The sequence below is a fragment of the Nothobranchius furzeri genome, chromosome 4 (genome assembly GCF_043380555.1).
Source record: "Nothobranchius furzeri strain GRZ-AD chromosome 4, NfurGRZ-RIMD1, whole genome shotgun sequence".
Taxonomy (NCBI): domain Eukaryota; kingdom Metazoa; phylum Chordata; class Actinopteri; order Cyprinodontiformes; family Nothobranchiidae; genus Nothobranchius; species Nothobranchius furzeri.
Genome location: NC_091744.1, coordinates 63,942,702 through 63,965,070, shown reverse-complemented (window position 1 = coordinate 63,965,070; position 22,369 = coordinate 63,942,702). Strand labels below are relative to the sequence as shown.

General features: G+C 42.3%; 1 protein-coding gene across 1 annotated transcript; it reads right to left on the bottom strand.

The window, feature by feature from the left end:
- Positions 1-3,023: 3,023 nt before the first annotated feature.
- LOC107373293 (uncharacterized) lies at positions 3,024-20,958 on the bottom strand. The gene is made up of 15 exons (XM_054732935.2): positions 20,214-20,958; positions 18,238-18,398; positions 16,114-16,339; positions 15,960-16,035; positions 15,575-15,864; positions 12,240-12,374; positions 11,595-11,668; positions 11,452-11,514; positions 11,091-11,299; positions 8,576-8,672; positions 8,127-8,289; positions 6,875-6,978; positions 5,189-5,333; positions 3,630-3,753; positions 3,024-3,393 (listed from the first exon to the last, which is right to left on the bottom strand). The coding sequence occupies exons 1-15, from the start codon at positions 20,238-20,240 to the stop codon at positions 3,098-3,100; spliced, it is 2,190 nt and encodes a 729-aa protein (XP_054588910.1). The 5' UTR covers positions 20,241-20,958; the 3' UTR covers positions 3,024-3,097.
- Between the last annotated feature and the right edge of the window lie 1,411 nt (positions 20,959-22,369).

Genomic DNA, 22,369 nt, shown 5'->3' with positions numbered 1-22,369 from the left:
AAAAGTGAGTTTTCAGCTGGCTCTTAAACTTGCCAAGTGTGGTGGCCTGTTTAACACATGTAGGTAGCTCATTCCAGAGCCTCGGCCCCAGCACTGAGAAAGCACGACCCCCTCGAGATTGTAGTCTGTGTTTAGTGTAGCGGAATATAGTTGGTATATTCTTACACTTTATTAAGGTCCAGAGACTAATCTTACCTTAGAATCAGAGGAGGTTGTTTTTACCACAGGGAATTTTATTCAAACACTTTGTATTGACTTAGAGACAAGAAAAGAGAAATATGGGACGTTTAAGAACATTTATTTTTATAATTATTCGAAACAGTCACCAGGACTAACTCTATAATGATGGATGCATAAGGATTTGGATGCTGAAGTGTTGGTGTGTGTGTGTCAGTTCAGAATCTCCATCTGATGCAGGCGAGTCTGAGTGTAAGATGTTGTTTTGACTAACTAACCACGAGGGACTTCAGGAGGAAGAGACATGAAACGCCATCTATGCCGAACTACGTACCTTCGGAGACTCCCGTGTATGATCTTGAATGCCAGGTCCTCGGACCCTCCTTTGGTGCTGGAACTGATAGCACAGCGTCTGCATCACGACAAACCAGTCTACGGATCGACTCCCGGTAGCAACGGCAGGTGTCAGCATCACGTAGAGTTCAGCTTTTATTCTGAAGGAACCGTCGTCTTGTTGATAAACGACAGAATTTTCCAGCTTGACAGTTCTCAGCTTAAAAGTAGAAAATACAGCTGGCCAGTCTGTAATTCACTTAGCGATGATGGATTTGAGAGCTGGTCGAGTACTTGGTTGGAACTGCGTTGAACCAAGTTGAACTACGTTGAAACACCTTGTTGGAACTGACCTAAAATGGCGTTGTTCTGTTTTATTAAACTTAGTTGCTTATAATTCTTTGCGAATCGGAGCGGACAGATTAACTAAACACCACAGACTCTGCCCCGCAACAGAAAGGAAGTTCTGACTGGATGAGTGAACAATGTGTCATGTGTTTACCTTATGTGGATCAGAATGTCTAGCTCAAGTCCTGTAATTCATTAAACACATAAATCATAACATTGTGATTTCACAGATCGGTCACCTGATTATTATTGACCAACAGTTGTTTTGATTAGCTTTATTAAAAATAAAGTTCTTTGATTAACTAATGAAAAGCGTTCTTCGTCCTTCTTCTGTCTTCTTTGCTGTAATGCAAACATCAAAAGCAAGCACACGACCGTGGCAATTTATGCACACTGTCACTGTGTCAAAGGTGCTAATGAAGGAGAATCAATCCTTTGGGCACATCCATGTTTGTATTTCGGGCAGAACAGGATAGTCTCAGTTTTATTCTGGTTGAAGAACAATACATTTTGAGCCATCCATAGCTTGACCTCCTCCAGGCAGTCCAAGAGTGGTTTAAAAGAACTTGAGTTATTGCATGATACTGGTAAACAGATTAGACAGTCATCTGCATACAGTTGAAACTTGACGTTGTGCCGACGAAACCAGTCCCCCAGCGGCAGCAGATAGAGGGAAAAGAGGAGAGGTGCCAGGACTGATCCCTGAGGCACTCCACACTGCAAATCAGCAGTATCAGACGAACAGTCCCCCAGTCTTACCCCGGCTTTCCACAGGAGCCGTCAGCAACACGTTACTGCAGCAGCACGTTATAGCTGCTGATAGGAACCGCTGTAGTCAACAGAACATTTTCCACTGGAGCCGTCAGCAGCGCAAGTCGGCCGCGTCTGAGAAGCTGCATGTCGCGGCCTTTACGCGCCGGTTCTATTTTCTACGTGCGACGCCTCTGAAACGGGTTAAGTTCTACATTTTTGGGGAAGGAAAGACAGCAAATGGGACACGGAAATGGAGAGAAGCTCCCGAAATTTTCAGAATAAAGAACGTACTGCCTTCAGGTTGCTTTACTTTAAAAAAGGTTACTAACTGTGCGGCCCCGTGAGAAGTTATCACCTAGCTAGCGGTCTCCTTTGTTTTTCAGGTCCGTATTGGCGATTATAAAACGGACAGAACATAAAACACAAACATTTTGGATCCATGTTGTAGTTTTCTTCTGCTTGTTGTTGTGTTTACTGACGAAGTCACTCGTGTGACTTCGTGCTCGGTCGGTGACAGCTGCTCCCCTGCTGCTTCGCGTCTCGTGGGAAGGGCCAAGCAGCAGCTTACGCGAGCAAGACGTGCTGCTGCAGTAACGTGCTGCTGACGGCTCCTGTGGAAACCTGGGGTTACACAAAAATTTCTCCGACAGATTTTATCCACTGGAGTGCTAAGCCTGATATTCCCACCCAGTGCTCCGGTCGACCAATCAGGATATTGTCGTCTATGGTGTCAATGCAGTTCATGCGTGTGTTGTTTTGTGCCTGCAATTGTGGAGCCGCCTCCCGTGGTCACTGAATTGTGCGCATGAGATGTTCGATGCACCCGTGGAGCATAATGTACGCTCGCGGTGAACAATACTGATTGCAATGTGCGCATGGAGTTAGATACACACTCGTGGACTGACTTTTGTGTGGGCGTGATTTTTTTGCGGGATTCTAATGCCATAATTTACCCACTACACTCCTCAGCACAAGTGTGTTGCCTGTGTTCCTGACTTGCTTTTCATAATTGTTTTTTCGTTCCATGACTCCCTTTTTGTTCTGAACACAGCTTGTGACGGACCAAGCCTATGGCCTCGTCCCCATTTAGCTCCAGATTTAGTAAATATTCCATTACCATTTTAATGAGACAATAGTTCACCTTTGTATACTTTCAAAAACAAATTACCATTGCCTCCACATAGGTAAAAGGTTACTATTAATTTAATTTTGTATTACTTCTAATGCTTAAAAAACAGAGTATATGAAACCCCTCAAATAAAAATTTAAATATTTTTTACAATAAGCACATTTTGGTGATGTTAATGTTCATATTATTTTGTATTATTCTACATTATCTGGGTTGTACTTTTAAAAAAAGAAAGCATACAACAAAACCCAGCAACAGGTGTCAAATGCAGATTTTTATTAAATGTTGAACATTTCAAAAGTCGAATATGCTGCTACATGTCTTTAAAGAAGAGAACAACCTTTTACTTTTAGCATTTCATACGCGTGAGAACTCCTGACCCATGTTGAATGCTTCCATCAGGACACATTTAAATTCCTCATATGTTCTCATGTGTTGAACAGGGAAGGTTATCGTATTGCTACAAGCTGCAACAGATGGGTAGCAGATCTTGTGTGGACCAAAAGTTGATTCACACTCATGAAGGAACTTGATGATAATTGTGAAATTCCTTCTCTCCTCTTGCAATACAGGAACATGGGCCTGTCCTGTTATCCACTGCAAAAAGGCTCTTGGATAGACCGGTGTGCCTTTCTCTGCGCTCAGTGAGGATTCTTCAAAAAGAAAGATAAAAAAAGAGTCATGTATATAGCTACCATCATACATCCACATTTAACTAAGTGTGAAAACAATTACTACAGTCAATTTACTTTCTGGCACTCATGCTGAGGAACAAATGTAACAAAATGGAATAGATGCATGGAAGATTGATGAAGACATGGAAATAATAGTACATTTAATTCTTACTGATTACTTTATAAGAAAATGTGCCTAGATTAAGATCAGTTACCTTCCTCGAGTTCCTGTAGAAAATCTTGCAGATGATTCATCAAGGTGACCTCTGACTGTTCCTTGTTAGAACCTTTCTCGCTGAAATCAGCGTGGCAGACAGAAATGATAAAGTCTGCATCTGCCTGTAAAGACAATGAATGAAAGCAATGCCTTTGAGTTAGTCACATGTACAAGTTTGTTTTTTTTATGTAATTCACATAGGCAATTTTTGTCAATTGCCCATAATGTGTCTACAATATTAAGTAACTTGTGATTAGTGACATCAAAGACCATTAAATGCAAAACAAAATCTGAATTAGTCCTACATTTGTGTATTAGTCTTGAATAGTTAACATGTTACACAAATTGTTGATGTATCATGTTTTGAATGTGAAAAGTTAACATAATATGATTATTAATAATAATACTTATAGCAATGTCTTGCTGAAAAATTCCTAGAGTCTGACTGATTAGACAAGTTTGACAGATGTGTGGCAGATAATTTCAATTACAACCAAGGAGAATATAAAACAAATCCACATGTTTCTCCCTCAATTGTCTTTTACATTTTTTTTCCTTTTGGGAGACTACAGTGAAAAAAGTCCATCCAAATGGGCTGCATGGTGGCACAGTGGTTAGCACTGTTGCCTCGCAGCACGAAGGTTGCATGCTCAAAACTCGGCTGCAGCCTTTCGGCGTGGAGTTGCGTGTTCTCCCCATGCATGCGTGGGTTTCCTCTGGCTACTCCAGTTTCCCCCACAGATCACAACATGCCCTATAGGTTATAAATTGTAAGCCTCTTTGGATAAAAGCGTCAGCCAAATAAATAAACATAAACATAAACATAAACAAATAACTGGTTCAAAGCTAACCTATAGAACTGTAATTGATTGAACTCCAGTTTAGCAGGACGCTCAAGTCAGCATGACTCTGGCTGCTGCAATTTTATCTCCCCTGACACACGGACCAACTATGTGGTCAAGCAGTTCAAATGCTCTCCATGTTCAGCAGCACAAACTTATGTGAGCAACTGTTGTCTATAATGCATATGAATATAACAACACAGGAGTCTCAAGGATGAACTCCTTCCTCGGCTCAGAGCCAACCCCAGAGGTGCAGGTGTCTGGCTTGAACAGGTGAACATCAGAGCGGAGCAAACTGAGTTTTAATAATTTTTGTTTTATGCACTTTTTGGCCTCTAAAGCATGAAAGTTAATAGGTCAAATATTGGATTTTTGAAATTGAGTTCTGCACCCCTGCTCTATAGAAGCCCCCTGACAAAATATTATGATGCTTTTATACTGGCTGGCTGAGCCAATGAAGTTATACATTTATAGTATGTTATGCTAGTGTTGTACCAGATAATTATGACAATATGCTAGAAAAGTGACTTGAATTTTGAAAGTTTATCGTGAGTCTTTAATAATCAGCAACCACTCTGTGCATGGTCATGAGGTTGCCAAAGCAGTTATTGGGTGAGAGGCACCGTGGCCAAATTATTCAGTCTATCGCAGGACAATACCACCACCGAGTGACTTTCAAATGCCACTTTTTACAATGAACACTAAGAGCACTTACTTTCATTTCCACACCTGGCACGAACAATGGCTGACAAATATCAGGATACCTTTCCATCATATCTGACAAGCCATAGAGCCTCAGCCCCTCCCTTATCTGCTGCAAGATTGGAAGCACCCTCAGATTTGCATGCAGGATTACGGATCTGTTGATAAAAACAGACAGCAAAAATAAACTGGTGATTAATTTGTTTTTAATTTTGTTTACTAAACATAATGTGAAATGAAACAGGTTATTGACAGTAATATTATTCCTGGAATACCAAGGTTGTCTAATTGTTTAAATACAATAATATGCATAAAGTTGGTTAGTTACAACAACATTTCAAAGGAGATAATAGTTTGTACAAATCTGCTATCATCTCAGCCACCTAATATCTGTTTCAGTGGGGTGTGTGTGTGCATAGAACATGTAAACTACCACAGAACAGCACTACGCCCTCTGTTGTCCTGGCTGGGAATTGCTTTGCAACACTCCCCAGTAGACGGAGAAGTATGAGAGCAAAACGTCTCCATCCATGCGTGCATGCAATCCAGTCTGCAACAACGATGAATCAGCTGTGTGCCACTGTGGAATTTAAAATGGTACACACGTTGGGCACGGGTGATGTAGATAGGTGCTGCCTCGTCCTTTTCTCAGACACTTTTGGTTCCACCAAGCTCGTGCCTGGTTCCTGTGTCGGGAATGTTGGATCTTTCTCTATCGTCTCTTCTGCACTGCTCCCTGATTTTTCAGCGTGTTGTTCAGAATTCAAATCTATGGCTTGTGGAGCGGATTCCCTGGATTAAGGACAGCTCTGATGCTACTTCCATAAAGTTTGCCTCTCTCAACGCCAGGTCCCTTTCTAATGGGCAATGAGTTCCAGAGCATGGGGGCAGCATGGACAAACGCACGTTCACCTCGTGATTTGTAGTACATCCGGGGAGTGCAAAGCAGTAGACGGTCAGCTGACCTCAACATACGAGTAGGTACATAAGGAGTCAGTAGGGCGGACAGATAAGGAGGAGCTAGGTCGTGTAGGGCTTTAAAAACAAACATCAATATCTTAAAACGTACACGAATGTGATGGGGAGCCAGCGAAGTTGTTACAGGACTGGTGTAATATAGCAATGTCGGCTTGTTTGTTAAAAACCTAGCAGTGGCATTTTGGACAACCTGCGACCAGTTCAGGGCAGAGACAGGAGTTCCAAGTAATAATGCATTATTGTAGTCCAATTGATAGGTGACAAAAGCGTGGATGACTGATTTCAAGTACTTCCTCTTTAAGATCAGTCTTAAATGACTTAGGCGGCATAACTAATAAAAACAAGACCTCACCACTGAGTCGATCTGAGGAGTTATTGAGAGGTTGGCATCCACTTTTACCCCGAGGATTATTACACACTGCTTAGGGTTTAAACCATCAAAAGTGGAATGAGAGCCAGAAGGACTGCGGGTTTCAAAGACAATGGACTCAGTCTTTATCATTCACCATGACAAGGAGGGAGCCCAGGGAAGAAATAATCATTAACAAGTGTTTTTATGTGTTCCACACCTTTAAATAACTACAGTAGTTAAAATGCATATTAAAACATCAATGTTTAAATTTTAAGGAATTAAAACTTATGATAAAACAATATGCTCCTGTGTGTGATGACATTACACATCAACAGCTGGATCCAAACCTGAAGTAGTCTGCATACATACCGCATTATCTCTTCCTTTTTATCCAAACTGATCATTCCAGTGTACCCACAGTCCAAAATCTCTTCCATGATGTCTTGAAGAGTTGTATCATTTGCTGACTGAACCTGAAATAAGACAATTTCCAATATTTAATGCCATACTATGTAACTTTATCATATTTTTTTAAAGAGAGGATTTCCTGCGTTCATTTAAAATAAATATTAAAATGTTTCCACAGAGGGATGGAGGCACTGGCTGCAGAACTCAAAGAGTGCAAAAAATTTCCATAGGTTGTCATTTTAATATTGCAATAGAGGGCTGCGTTGGGATTGGATCCCGACGGGTCCCGCGGGACCCAACACAAATCTCACGGGAGCGGGCAGGGTGAATTTTGCTGCGGGCGGGAACGGTCGGCTAAAAAAAACAGTGCGGGATCGGGATGAGCATGACGGAGTCAGCAACTGACGTTGAAAAGAAGCTGAAACAAGTTCTTTATGACACGAAAGTCAAGCAAGGCAAGTCAGACATTTAGAGGAGTTTCTCAATTGTTTGTGACAAAGCTGGAAACAAAATGGACTTTGTCAGTTGCGAGAAATGTGCAAAAATACTCGTCTACAATGGACACAAATACGGCACCTCTGGGTTGAGGCGGCACACCTGCTCTGTTCTCCCTGGTCAAAGTAAGCTGCTTTTCAAGGATAAACCACTTCTCCCTGCACAAATGAAACAAGAAACTGCTGAGAAATGTGTGGAAGTGTGCTGCGCAGACATACGGCCGTATGATTTTGTTTCCGGGAAAGGCTTTGTTGACATAGCGCAACATTTTGTTAATGTTGCCACTGAATATGGCAAATTTGATGTAAAAGATATTTTACCTCATCCAACCAGCAGCCAAGATAAGTGCCTCAGTAACTAATATCTAAATCGAGATCCCTATACCCAACCAATTAGAGCCTTTAGGGTGGGGTTTCCAGAAGTGTGTACTGTGCAGCTGTTTTATTTTTGTGAACTTTCACTCGATGCATAGAAAACTGCTAATAATATTTAAGTCACAGTTGTCCAGAAAACACAGCAAGGAGGACACAAACTTTTTCACATTTGTAAATAAGAGGAGATACATCACCCTGTTAGTTTGTCTTTACAGACAAATCTCAATGCTGAACTCTTTGTCTCCAACAACGGTTTAAGTTGTATAAGGTTAAAACATGTAGTTATTTAAATATTTTGTTATAGGGAAATTGATGTTTTGTAACAGCTGTCCTAGTGTGCTCACCTTTGACAAAAGATCAGAGAAGTGGTCATCGCTCACATCATTTTCCCCCATGCCTTCAAAGTCAGGGGATCCAGAGCACAAAACTTTATAGCACCAAGGCATCATAAAGTTTGGAGATGGTCCACCTTGAGCCACACTGGCAGCCATAATTTCTCCAACAGTCCTGGCAAACACAAGGAAAAAGCACATTTGTAGGTCCCATCATTTAATGTGATGTCATTACTGACATCACATTTTTTTGTTTACAACTTTCACATAAATATTACAAAACATGAGCAATCATTTTGCTTCACAACCAATTTTAACAAAGGGATTAATGTGGAAAAAAATTAACTGCTTTCAGATACATTAATTTGCGATAACCATTATTCTTAATATTTTAATGATTTTTAAATATAATTTAAGTCAGAATAAAAAATTAAAAACAGATAAAACATTCCAGTACTTACCTGAAATATCCTTTATCAAAATCAGACAGGGAATATTTTGGCATGCAGCCATGTTTTCCTGGCAAGAAGAAGCGCTTCTCAATCCCTGCAATCATTTCTGGAAAAACAACAAAATTGTCTCCAATTAAAAATATATATATATACCATACAGTTGTGGAACTACACAAATGTAGTTATTTATTAATTAACTTATTGGCAAGTCTTACATACTTTGCTAGGCCCAAAATTAAGTTGCCAAAAGGATATAACTAAGCAAATAGGTATAAGCCTCCTTTTGGATTACTGATTAGGTGTTTATCTTTCAGCTGGCAACAAGATCACACTGAGGTTCTTTACTTTCTCAGAGGCTAATTGTCATGCTGGTCAGATCAGGTGAAGTTTTCTTTTCTGAGATTCTTGTCCAAAGTGTTGTCTGGATAAAACAGCTGTTAACAGCAATCGACCAGATTGGGTTCATCTGGGTTTATTAATAAATATAACTACATTAATACTATAGTTTTACCATCGACAGTGGGTACAGAAATTATTCAGACCCGCATCCATTTTTCATTTGTTATATTGCAGCCATTTGCTGAAATCAATAAAATTATGTTATTACCTCATTAATGTACACACACAGCACCCCATATTGACATGAAAACACAGAATTTAACAAGTTTCTGCAGTTATTCAAAATAAAAAATGAAATATCACATGGTCCTAAGTGTTCAGACCCTTTGCTGTAACACTCATATATTGAACTCTGGTGCTTTACATTTCTTATGATCGTGCATGAAGAGTTCAGAGACAGAATTGTGGCACAGATCTGGCCAAGGTTACAAAAAACATCTCTGCTGCACTTAAAGTTCATAAGAGCACAGTGGCTTCCATAATCCTTAAATGGAAGATGTTTTGGATGACCAAAACCCTTCCTAGAGTAGGCCGTCTGGCCAATCTGAGCTACTGGGGCAGAAGAGCCTTGGTGAGAGAGGTAAAGAAGAACCCAAAGATCACTATGGATGAGCTCCAGAGATGCAGTCAAGAGATGGAGCAAGTTGTAGAAAGTCAACCATCACTGCAGCGCTCCACCAGGAGCATCAGGACTTTATGGCTGAATGGACGCTGGAAGCTTCTACTCTGTGCAAGACACATGAAAGCCTGCATGGATTTTGCTAAAAGACACCTGAAGACCCTGAGATGGTGAGAAACAAGAAACTCTGGTCTGATGAGACCAAGACAGAACTTTTTGGACTTAATTCTAAGTGGTATGTGTGGAGAAAACCAGGCACTGTTCATCACTTACATCCAATAAAGTCCTCAAAGTGAAGCATGCGATGGCAGCATCATGCTGTGGGATGTGGTGTTTTTAAGCTGCAGGGACAGGATGACAGAACTATGAATGTGGCCAAGTACAGGGATATCCTGGACAAGAACCATCTCTGGAGAGACCTAAAGATGGCTGTCCACCAACGTTCACCATCCAACCTGACAGTACTGGAGAGGATCTGTAAGGAGGAGTGGCAGAGGATCCCAAAATCCAGGAGTAATAAACTTGTTGCATCTTTACCAAGAAGACTCATGGATGTATTAGCTCAAAAGGTGTTTCTACTAAATACTGAGCAAAGGGTCAGAATAGTTAGGACCATGTGATGTTTCATTTTGTCTTTTTTAATAAATCTGCATAAATTTCTAAAATTATTTGTTTTTCTGTCAATATGGGTTGCTGTGTGTACATTAATGAGGAAAAATAAATTGAATTGATTTTAGCAAATGGCTGCAATATTAGAGTGAATAATTGATGAGGGGTCTGAATACTTTCCGTATCCACTGTATATTCTATCAGAAGCTAATGCAGGACATAGGTGTAGGAGAATATTTTCATGTTCAGCCTGCATGAAAAATTCTGAGTGACCGATTATAATCAGAAATAATCATTAAAATTTTATTTTCAGTGAACCACACCTTTACATACAACAATGTGTAAAGACACATCTGGAAAATATGTTAGTCTGTTTGACAAGGGTCGATAATTGCCATGCATCAAGCAGAGAAAACATCTAAGGAGATGAGGAAACAACTAAAACTGGGTTAAGAACTGTCCAACGCTTTATTAAGAACTGGTCTGATGAGTCTAGATGGACCCTGTTCCAGAGTGATGATTCATCATGGTAAGAAAAGAGGCAGTTGAAGTGATGCACCCATCATGCGTGGTGCGTACTGTACAAGCCTGTGGGGGCAGTGCTATGATCTGGGGTTGCTGCTGGCGGTCAGGTCTAGGTTCAGCAACAGGATGTGCTCCAAGAATGAGGACAGCTGACTACCTGAACATGCTGAATGATCATGTTATTGGTGGGCAGCGTATTTGGTGAAATTGTAAAATAGCCAATTTGAAATTGGCACAAAAGTTCATCGATTTTAGCATAGTAGAAGGTGATGATAAAAAAATTTTCAATGCTGACAAAATATAACAAGTAACAGGTAAATAAATGACTTTGTCAAAATGAAACATCAAGTCGTTGGAATGATATTATGTTACCTGTCAAAAATTCCTTGCGGAGGGCTCCTGTATCTACACCTGCTTCACCTATGAAGGTGACTTTTAGCTGGTTTGTGGGTGAGGTTCTTTTTTGCCGTTGCCACTGTACAATACCTCTTTCCAGCATATTATGTCGAGACACTGTGATTTCAAAGCTGATGTCATCTTTGGATACAGCATTGGTTATTTCTGTCATCACATCTGCAAGACTAACATCAGCAGAAGAAATAGGAATCGTTAAGAACATTTGGCTAGGAGTAGAATCTGAGAAAGATGAGTATTTTTTTAATAAAAATATATAAAATGTTAACTGTCTTCATATGTCTATTTTACATAGATGGCATTTTAATGTGTAAATTACTTTTTCACTCCACACCCAAGTGATTCTGGAGCGTCTTCTGGTCTGGGTGAGTTTTCCGCATGACTGAGGAGGAAAAGGAGGGGTTACAACAGGATTATAAATGCCTCTCATTTGCTATTACCATTACAGTAATGTTCCCTCACCTGTCTCCACAGTAGCTGGCATGAATCTGTAAAAAATCCAGTTTATATTTCTGCTGGCAAATTGGACAAGCTGCCTAAAAGGAAATTAAGATGCAATGTTTTAGACCACAATTTCTAAGCCCAAGGTGACACTTCTTCAAGACAACCAGAAACATCCAATTGTTTTCACTTTTAATTCTTAAAATGATCTTCTTCTGAATGTTTGACAATCTACCTCGCTTTTCCGTCTGTCTTTCACACAGTCGAACGTACGCCAGCCCGCACACACACACATACACACAAGGTTACACCACAACAAATGTGTGACGAAGTAGCAGATTGTTCTGCAGTGAAGAACTGTGTAAGGATATTGTCATTCAGAAGATATTTATGTTTTATTTCAAAAGAAACATCATTAAACATAGCTCACAATCAGAAAACACACAGACTGTTGTATGCTGTTTCTGACTGAGCTCAATCTTTAATGAACATTTAAAATAATCACTGGTATGAAAATGTACTTGGCTCTTACTTGTTAGTTATGAAGTATAACAGAACATTAACTACTAGTCAATTTAGAAAATGTGTGTACTGTCCATTATGTGAAAATAAGAACAGGTCATACTCAAAAAGTTTTTTTAAGGTTTATAAATAGGTGAACATTACCAGATCTGCCCTGTCTGATGTTCCAGGGAGGCAGTCATCATTTGAAGTAGGTGTTCCAGGGAAATTGGCATCATCTGCTGTTGGTGTGAACATTACTGTTGTACCTCCACCAGCATGGGTTTCTGGAGGAGAAAACTTTCAGGAAAATTTTTTTATTTAGTTAAAAAAAGAAAACAAATTATAAATGAAAAAGAAAGATAGTGTGTGACAGATGGTAGCCGAGGGCGGGGACCTTGACAGTCTGACTTTTGGCTACAGTAGCTGGCTTTCGGCATGTGGAAAGTCACCTCTCTGGTGGGGAAGGAACTTGAGTTGGTGGTTCAATTCAATTCAATTCAAGTTTATTTATATAGCGACAAATCACGACAAGAGTCGTCTCAAGGCACTTCACATGATAAACATTCCAACTTCATGGTTGAGGTTGAGAGGTTCCGACTAGATATAGTCGGACTCACCTTGACGCATGGCTCTGGAACCAGTTTCCTTGAGAAGGACTGGACACTACCACTTTGGAGTTGCTCCCAATGAGAGGTGCTGAGCAGGAGTGGGCATGCTAGTTGCCCCCCATCTTGGTGCCTGTACGTTGGTGTTTACTAGGGTTGGGCATCGAGCATCGATTGGAACTGGTTCCAACAGTTAGTATTCCCCGGAATCGTTCAGTTATTTTTTTTCGATCCGTAGTAGCGATTCGTAGTGTGCCGACAGAAGAGGAATCTGCGGCCAATCTCCGTGAAAAATAAACGTGATCTTCAAATTGTGATCGCTTTTCATAGCTGATCACACCACCTGTGGTTAGCTGGTTCATGTAAAGCTTGTCATGTCTTGAAAGAATCGGAATCGGGAATCGATAGGAACCAGAATCGAAACGAGGAATTGGAATCAGAATCGTTCAAAATCAAACAATGCCCAACCTACCCCCGTGAACAAGAGGGTAGCCTCCCTCTGCGTACATGTGGGGGAACGAGTCCTGACTGTAGTCTGTGCTTTTGCACCAAACTACAGTTCAGATTACCCACCCATTTTGGAGTCCTTGGAGCGGGTGCTGAAGAGCACTCCTTCTGGTGGCTCCCTTGTTCTGCTGGGGGACTTTAACGCTCATGTGGGCAACAACAGTGAGACATGGAGAGGTGTGTTAGGGAGGAAGGCCACAGCTCAATGATTGACTTTGTTGTCGTCTCATCTGATCTGCGGCCACATGTCTTGGACACTCGGGTGAAGAGAGGGGCGAAGCCGTCAGCTGAAAGTCACATGTCAATGAGTTCTCAATCAACTCATCTGGTTAAATCAAATTAAATTAAACTGACTACTACCCTTTGATGGTGGGGGAGGATGCTAGTCAGACCTGGCAGGTCCAAACATATTGTGAGGGTCTGCTGGGAACGTCTCCTGTCAGAAGGAGCTTAAATTCCCACCTACAACAGAACTTCCCAAATGTTCTGATGGAGACAGGAGACATTGATTACGAGTGGACCCTGTTCCATGGCTCCATGGTTGAGGCGGCTGAGAAGAGCAAGGTGAATAGAATTCTATATGGTCTTTTTGGACTGTGGGACTCCAAAGGCAGCTGATCCATACCAGCAGTCCAAGCGAGATGTGGCTTGGGTGGTAGCAGAGGCACAAACCTGGGCGTGTAAGGAGTTTGGTGAGACCAAGATTTCCATACAACTTCAAGGCTTCAAGGAAATTATGGTCCAACATCCGCCGCCTCAGGAGGGGAAAGCAATGCTCCACCAACAGTGTTTAGAGTGGGGACGGTGTGCTGCTGACCTCGACTTGGGACATTGTGGATCGGTGGCCGGAGTACTTCAAAGACCTCCTCAGTCCCACCGGCACGTCTTCCAGTGAGGAAGCAGAGTCTGATACAAGCAGGTGAAATGAGTTTTCTCCACAGGGTGGCTGGGTTCTCCCCTAGAGATTGAGTGAGAAGCTTGGTCATCTGAGAGGGGCTTGGAGTGGATCCGCTGCTCGTCCACATCAGTTGAGGTGGCACGGGCATCTGATTAGGATGTCTCCTGAATGCATCCCTGGTGATGTTTTCCAGGCACGTCCCAGCGGGACGAGACCTAAGGGAAGACCCAGGACACGCTGGAGGGACTACGTCTTTCGAGAGGGTGCTCGCTGCAGAACTACAAAGGCGGAGCTGCACCAGAGTCAGCCCCGCCCATTCACGCAAACTCAGCCTAGCCCACTGACTTCCATTTTTGTTTTCAACTTTATCGCAAACTAACCTGACCCACATGAATTACGGCTGTTACTAGTTTACAGTCGTTAATGCTATGTTCTACGCTCCAATTAAACAAGATAAATATAACTTGCTACATGACAAAGTCTGAATATATCCCGAAATAAAAAGGTTTCTCTAAGCGAATATCTGCCCACAGCCGCTCTAACAAAAGTGCTGTACAACAGCATGTACCACTACCATGAGGGTTCTGGTAGTCCAGTGGCAAGGTCGTCAGACTTAAGTTTTGCTTTCCCCTCAGCTGATGCTGGTTCGATTCTTGGTGGGGTCGGCAACAATCTATTTAGCCAGTTCTAATGTTCATTTTCAGCAAAATATTTATGTCTCTACAAGTTCTTTGAATTTGGTCGTTCCTAAACAGCATTTTAGTTGAAACTCTGCTCACAGATGGACTCACACTGGCTAAATAAACGAATGAATAAATAAAAAAAACACATTAGTCATTATATGTTAAACGGCATACCAATAAATTGTTGTAAACATAGTACTGGCAAGTGTAGCTAGAAATGAGGAAAAGAGATTATAGAATATTTCCACTGCTGGGAGGCGAACCCGCGCAAAATTGCATGTCAACCTGACACCATCACCATTACACCACCACATCTGATAAAATTAGGTGGCGTTACATTTGATTATGATATTTGGTGTGTCTTTGTAGATGGGATGTATGATTTTTCTGGCGGTGTCTCAGTAGAAGTCATTTCAGAAATAATTTGCCAGAAAATTCACAGAATATCCAGATTTGAGAACCAAGACCAGACCCGCTTCGGGGGAGGAGACCAAATTGAAGCTGAGATGGGAAGAAAATGCTGACTCTGATAGAATGGGCGGGGCTGATTCTGGAATGGGCGGGGCTGAATCTGGTGCAGCTCCACCTTCTGGTGCAGCTCCGCCTTTGTGGTTCTGCAGCGAGCACCACTTGCGTCTTTCGGCTGACCAGGGAATGCCCCCCCCCCCAAATCGGTCCAAGTTGCTGAGAAGAGGGAATTCTGGACCTATCTGCTTAGGTTACTGCCCCCACCACCCGACTCCAGATAAGAGGATGAAAATGAATGGATGGATAGAATAATGACAGTAAACAAAAAATGATTACCTCATTAGAAGTTTCAAAATCATCCCCTGAGGATATCAGATCAACACACGATTTCACATGGACAGCCAAGACGTGTAATGGCATGGTAGCACTGCAAACTTTGCATGATGCCTTAGGCATGCTTTGAAATTCTAAAGCATCAGGAGGAAGAGGTGATGTGTCAAGTTCTTCTTGAAGAGGAATCACGTAGATCATGTTTTTCCCTCCTCCTGTTACACTTTTCAAAAGGCTGCCATTGTAACCCTCAGCCTCTGGAGGTATGAGTGAAAGCTTGCGCTGTCCAGAACCTCCTAAAATAGTAATAATAGTAATAATAATTATAATAAAAGTTACATAATATAAAAGCAAAAAAAAATTAAAATTGAAGTTTTACAGTTTTTAATACCTAGTGCTTTATAAAGTAGCCATCCCCCTGTCAACCTTTCAAGCTTTGGATAGTGAGTGGTCAGGAGCCCAGAAATCTGTTCATGAATGACACTTTTGTTAATTATTTAAATATGTGCTTTAGAAATTACATGAAAATGAGGAGTTTACTTTACCTCCGTGTGATCAGCAGACTCAGGAAATGTAACAGCTCGTCTCCCCATTCCAGCTAGTATGAGTGTTAACTCTGTACTTGCCTTGGGTGTTTTGTCTGTGTTTTGATGAAGTAAAAAAAAAGTCACTGTTACACTTTTGCCATTGGTGCTGGTGACCACTCTGGAGGGAGAGAAAAAGCGTTTTCTTCCCCTTGCAGAATTTCGAGAAAAAAGTCCAGGGAAGGACCTAGAAATCAGACAGAAATAAAAGTTATGGTGATAAGGCAATGTCTTGTGACAGAGTGAAACACACAGTGCTAGGGCAGGGACAATAATAAATCGATATATCGTACGATAGAAGAAAATAAAATCAATCATTTTTCCAGCCTCAATATATCGAGGTTAAGAAATATTCTACTCTATTATTATTATTTATTATCATTATTGAAGTGCAGTTTTGGTTGTTGACACTGGATAGGCCATTGTTTATAATGTTTTGGAGAGAAAGGGTCCATTTTATTGTTTTATTGTTTATGCTGCAATATTTTGTAACACAGAACTACTCCTTTTTAATTGATTTGTTTATTTATTTATGCATTTTTTTTGTTTATTTTATTTATTTAGAATTTCTGGTTCTGGACATTCCAATGTTAAATAAAGTTCAAATTGTTGCATTTTAAATGGTGTACTTCCTGACACATCTGATAACCCACAGCTTCAACTTAGTGCAGTCATGGGCAGCGTCATGTGTCACTGCATGCAACTTAAGTGATGATTGGTTGTTAAGGAATGTCCCTGGATGCAATCCGCAGTTGCAGATTCCACGCAAGGAAGGGCTGAAATTATCGTACATGTGGGATTGATGATCGTACAGAGGGCTAAACTATCCTACAAATACTATTATAATAATTATCAAAGCATCTGGCAACACTGTGCAATGTGGCGTTATTAGTTATAATGGAAAAACATGACTGGAATCTACCAGTATAGCACAGTGTAACATCCAGAAAGGGTCAATTTTCACCTTCATATTGACCTACATAGTGATCGGTCATCTACAGAAATAATTCCATTCTCTAAGCGGATTTTATATTCTATCCTCTACAACCCAGAAGATTCTGCAGAGCTTGTTGCCATTCCATGGAGACAAGATTGTCAGCCTATGTCTCCAAACAAAGCTTTCCTCTATCACTGCTGGATTCCACACTGAATGAAAAGTGAACTTTTACAACTCACAATTTAAATAATCATAAATAATCATATGGTTGAATGAACCAGATGTTATATGAATAATAATAATTTTTCAATAATATGTGCCTAATTCAGTGAAGTTGAAATGAATATTATTGCTTACAACAGTATTATACTGAAATGACTCAGAGTCTCTGGTTACTCTTTTATGGTTATTATTTTCGGGCTACTGTCGCCGTAACCCACGCCTTACAAACTCTTAACTTTTTCTAAAGAATTGCTCATAACAGAGCATTTATTAGCATAGCAAAACATCAAAAACCGGAACCAGAAAAACTTTCAGCGCTCAACTCACCTTCAAAATTAAATGTTAACCCTAACGTTTACTGTTGAAACCATTACAACATGTTTGAGTTAATTTGGCCACTCCGGCTCTCTGTAGTGGTTTCTCGATTACACGAGGGAGGGAGGGGTAAACAGAACTCCATTGGTAACCACGGTGAACAGGCTTCATGAAACATGAACGAATATCCCCAAATAATTAAAAACCATGAAGCCAAATGCAAAGTTTAGGGCAGAACATTGACCCAGGGGTTCTCAGATTGAGCAGATTTGTGAGAATACATGAAATGATCGCTTAGAGACGGAGCAAGCTAGTTGCTAGCTTATGTGGCTTGAATAGTTATATCAATATAAAGTCATCTTGTTTCTCGTTTTAAATTCAATTGATAATTTTAAAATATCTATATATTGCCCAGCCCTAGTTGTAGCCTATACTACACTGCTTACATTATTTCTGAATTTAATTTCACATTGTAAAAAAATAAATACAGTCAATTGTAGAAAGCCTCTTTCTAAGATGAATAACAAAGCATCATTGGAATAATTTAATTTCTAACCACTGAATAGACCTCTGCAGATGTCAAATATTTTGCATTTCTACACTTAATTTACCTTGACATTTCTTGATTAACTGTGGACCGAGGGATAGTCTGTTGAGGTGGTGGTGTTGTGCGCTGTGGCACAGTTTGTGTTTGTTGCGGCGGGCCCTCAGCTTGTAGATGAGCATTCAATAACACCATTAGGTTTCTCGCAACTTCTCGGATGGAACCAGTCTAAAGAAATAAAGCAAAAAACACAGAAAAAGTTGTATTTGGTTATATAGCAAATGAGAAACACCTACAAATTGAAAAAAATTGTAATTGGCTTGCACATTTATTGAAAATGTTCAAGTCTGAGGCCTACAAAGCACTTTACAAAACAGTCACACCCTTTCACATGCTTATGGTGGTGATAAGCCAGATAGTAGCTACAGCTGCCCTGGGGCACACTGACAGAGGTGGGCCTGCTGAACACTGGCACCACCGGCCCCTCCGACCACCAACAGCAGGCAAAGTTGGCTAAGTGTCTTGCCCAAGGACACAACAGCAGCACTCTCTGGTTGGAGCCGGGATGGAACCTGCTGTTTATCTGGCCCTGACTCACGCCTGTTCCCTGACCATGCACCAACCTGCTTCCCTGGATTATGTTTATGTATTTAGCAGACGCTTTTGACCAAAGCGACTTACAAGTGATAATCGGCATATTGCCCTTGAGGCTAACAACAACAACTTGACATCAGTCAGGGAGAGGAGGGAACAAGGAGTGGACAGTAGAGAGGGGGGACGGGTGCAGGGAGGGTGCTAGTTTAGAAGATGCTCTCTGAAAAGCAGGGTCTTCAGGAGTTTGTTGAAAATTGAAAAGGAAGCCCCTGTTCTGGTAGTGCTTGGTAGGTTATTCCACATTTGTGGAACGATGCATGAGGAGTCTGGATTGTCCTGAGCGTGGTGTAGGCACTGCTAGCCGACGATCCTGCGATGACCGGAGCGGCCGGGCCGAGACGTAAGCCTTTTTTATATTATATTATATTATAATTACCATGATAATCTCAGGACTAAACTTTTAATAAAGCTTTTACACATTTTATTATTTTTGGGTGTCATTACAGGTCCTCCACCTCAGCCATTACATTCATCTTCCTCTACATCTTCCTTGGTGTAACATGCAACAGTGAATTGCATCATGGTACCACAGACTGTGTAATACAACATTTCGCGCATTTCACAGAAAACAAATGGTAGTTCGCTTACACCAGAAATACAACCTTACTCATTGCTGAGATTTAAAAACAGAAACTGTTTTTGTGTTGTTACTGCTTATGTAACCCCAGACTCAGTTCGACAGGATTACAAAAATAAATAACGGGAGTGCAAAATGAAATGGCAGGAGGCAGGAATTGAGCAAAAATAGAAATTGTTATTTTGTTGGGGAAATGACTGGATTACACTCACTTAACATAGCATTAATTTTTTCAGAAACCTACCAACAGATTGAAAGCTAATTGATGCGCCAGTCGAGGCAGGTGTTGTGTCAAAATGTGTTTCCCTATCAAAAACGGTTTTCTCAAAATTTTCCATTGTTCAAGTATAACGAGTTTTACTTTTTAATAACATTCTCTTACTTTGATGACCCATTTTGTTCATTACAGCGCGAGAAAAACATTGTGATGAAACATTGTGATATATTTATGTCGATGGATGAAACACATTTTGATAGTTAGCAGTTAGACGAGGAAACAATGTTCATGGAGTAAATGCTAACGAATAAATACTGTAATGTCCAAAGAGCTAACCATTAAAAACGAAGGTGGGAATACTAAACAAAAAACATCTACACTAGGTCCAGAGCTAGCATTGGGGACGAGTGATATGTTAGGGTAAAACTCAAATCTGGTGAGGCCATTTTATAAAAGTTGTAGCTATCGTGAATAACCTAACCCACCTAGCTGTGTGCCCCTGTTGTAACATAAAATGCGAGGAGTCGTAAAAAGTAGCATAACAAAACAATTTTATGGAATAAACTGCAGCTAGTAGCCTTGAAAAATAACTTACTTGAGCCTCTTGTTGGTTCTGGTCCATTTTGCTGGTGCAGGTGGAACTCCCGCTCCAGATCAGAGCCGGCGGGTTTTAGGCAGGCTGGTAGTGCGCAGGCGCAGATGCGGCAGCCACACAGGAAAATCCACAGCGCAAAAACGAGCGCACCCCAAAGAGGTTTGTTCCCGCCCAGTCCCAAAAGTCTTTCTATTGGCTGAGCGGTTGCTAGGAGATTGTACTTCTAAGTTTTGAGCGAGAGCAGACCAGATCCGTGAGAGCAGAGGACAGACTTGTGGGAGGAGTTTTGATCCGTGCAGAGAAAAAGTTGTCACGTGAGTAGACAATACCAGTGTAAAAGGTTAAATCTGAGCGCAGAAACAAAGATTTGAAGGAGAACAGAGTGAGTTTGAAGGAGAGCAGACATTTTGAGCGCAAGCATGACAAGTTTTGAGAGCAATAATATAAAATCTTATTCTGAAATTAAAAAGTTGGTCTCTTGATATGAAATTCTGCTCTCAAATTGAAAGTTCAAGTGCTCAATTTCTGGTCCTTTAATTCTTCCACGCCTCCAGAGTGACAAAACTACCAACAGCCGAGCGAGCAGAATCAGAAACCAAGCGTGCAGAAAGGCTGCCACACGCGCAGTGAGGCTGCTGCACCGAGCGCGCAGTGAGGCTGCCGCGCGCATGTTTTCCTCTGCCGTGTGCTCGTTGCCCAACGCGCGCACGCAGGTTTGTCACTTGTGCACATCATTGTGCGCTCACAGACACAGTTTGCTCCCTCTCAGTGAACAAATGACCTCCTTGCCATGTATATTTTCACTCGTGAGTTCTAACCTCCACGCGCGAGTCCCGTTCGCACGCGCGATGTGTACAATACGCGTGCACGGGTTTTGGCTACGCTTGCACGGGTTTTGGCCACGCTTGCACGGGTTTTGGTTACGCTTGCACGGGTTTTGACGGAAACCTGACACCATAGTAGTGTAACTGCGTGACCCACACGCGGAGTGGCTAGTGTTGGGTTAAACAGAGCACGCAGCTTTTGATCTGGGAACGGCGGCGCAGCGCTCACAGAGAGCCGAGACTGAGCAGCAGGTCCGAATACATAAGGAAGCTGACTTACTGGTAGTAGCGTGGAAAGATCCCTTTCCTGGTTTGAGGGCTTGTAAGCCTGAGAACTCGGGTCGATGTCTGGTTGGAATGATGACTGAGTGATGAATGAGCGGCGGCACTTCCCTAAATAGAGTCGGCGTGATGACGTCGACGAGCCACGCTGGTGATGGGAATGCTGGGAAGTGTAGTAGTCCGCCAGTTGGGTCCATAGGGAGAGGTCAGAAGGAGGAGTTCGTGACAGGACCCCCCCCCCTCGAGGGACGGCCCCCTAAGTCCCTGGACGGCGAGCCCAGAAATCAGTCAGCAGGGCAGGGTCGAGAAACGAGCGAGCGGGTTCCCAAGAACGCCCCTCCGGGCCGTAACCCTCCCAGTCCACCAGGTACTGCCAACCACGTCCCCGGCGGCGGGCATCCAGAATCCTGCGGACAGTGTAAACACGATCCTCATCCACACAGCGGGACGGAGGCACCCGGGCCGGAGGAGGGTGGAGAGGAGAGGAGACCAACGGCTTAAGCTGGGAGACATGGAAGACGGGGTGAATCCTGAGAGTGGCCGGAAGGCGCAGCCGGTAAGTGACCGGATTGATGACCCTAAGGACAGGGAAGGGACCCAAGAAGCAGGGAGCGAGCTTCCGGGAGCCCGCCGGCATCTTCATATTGGCGGAAGAGAGCCACGCCTGGTTGCCAGGCTGGAAGACAGGGCCAGGCCGGTGGCGGCGGCGATGCTGACAGGAGTACTCCACGTTGGTCCGGGTGATGGCCGCATGGGCCCGGATCCAGGCAAGCCGACAGCGGCGGACCAGAGTCTGAGCAGCAGGAACCTCCACTTCAGGCACCTGGTGGCTGAACAGTGGGGGCTGGTACCCATAACATGTCTCGAAGGGAGACAGGCCCGTGGCAGAGGAGGTCTGGAGGTTGTGGGACAGTTCTGCCCACAGGAGGAAGCGGGGCCAGGTGGATGGCTGGGATGAGGCGAAGCAGCGTAAGTAACGTCCAAGCTGCTGGTTGGCTCTTTCCGTCTGACCGTTAGTCTGCGGATGGTACCTGGAGGACAGACTGGTTC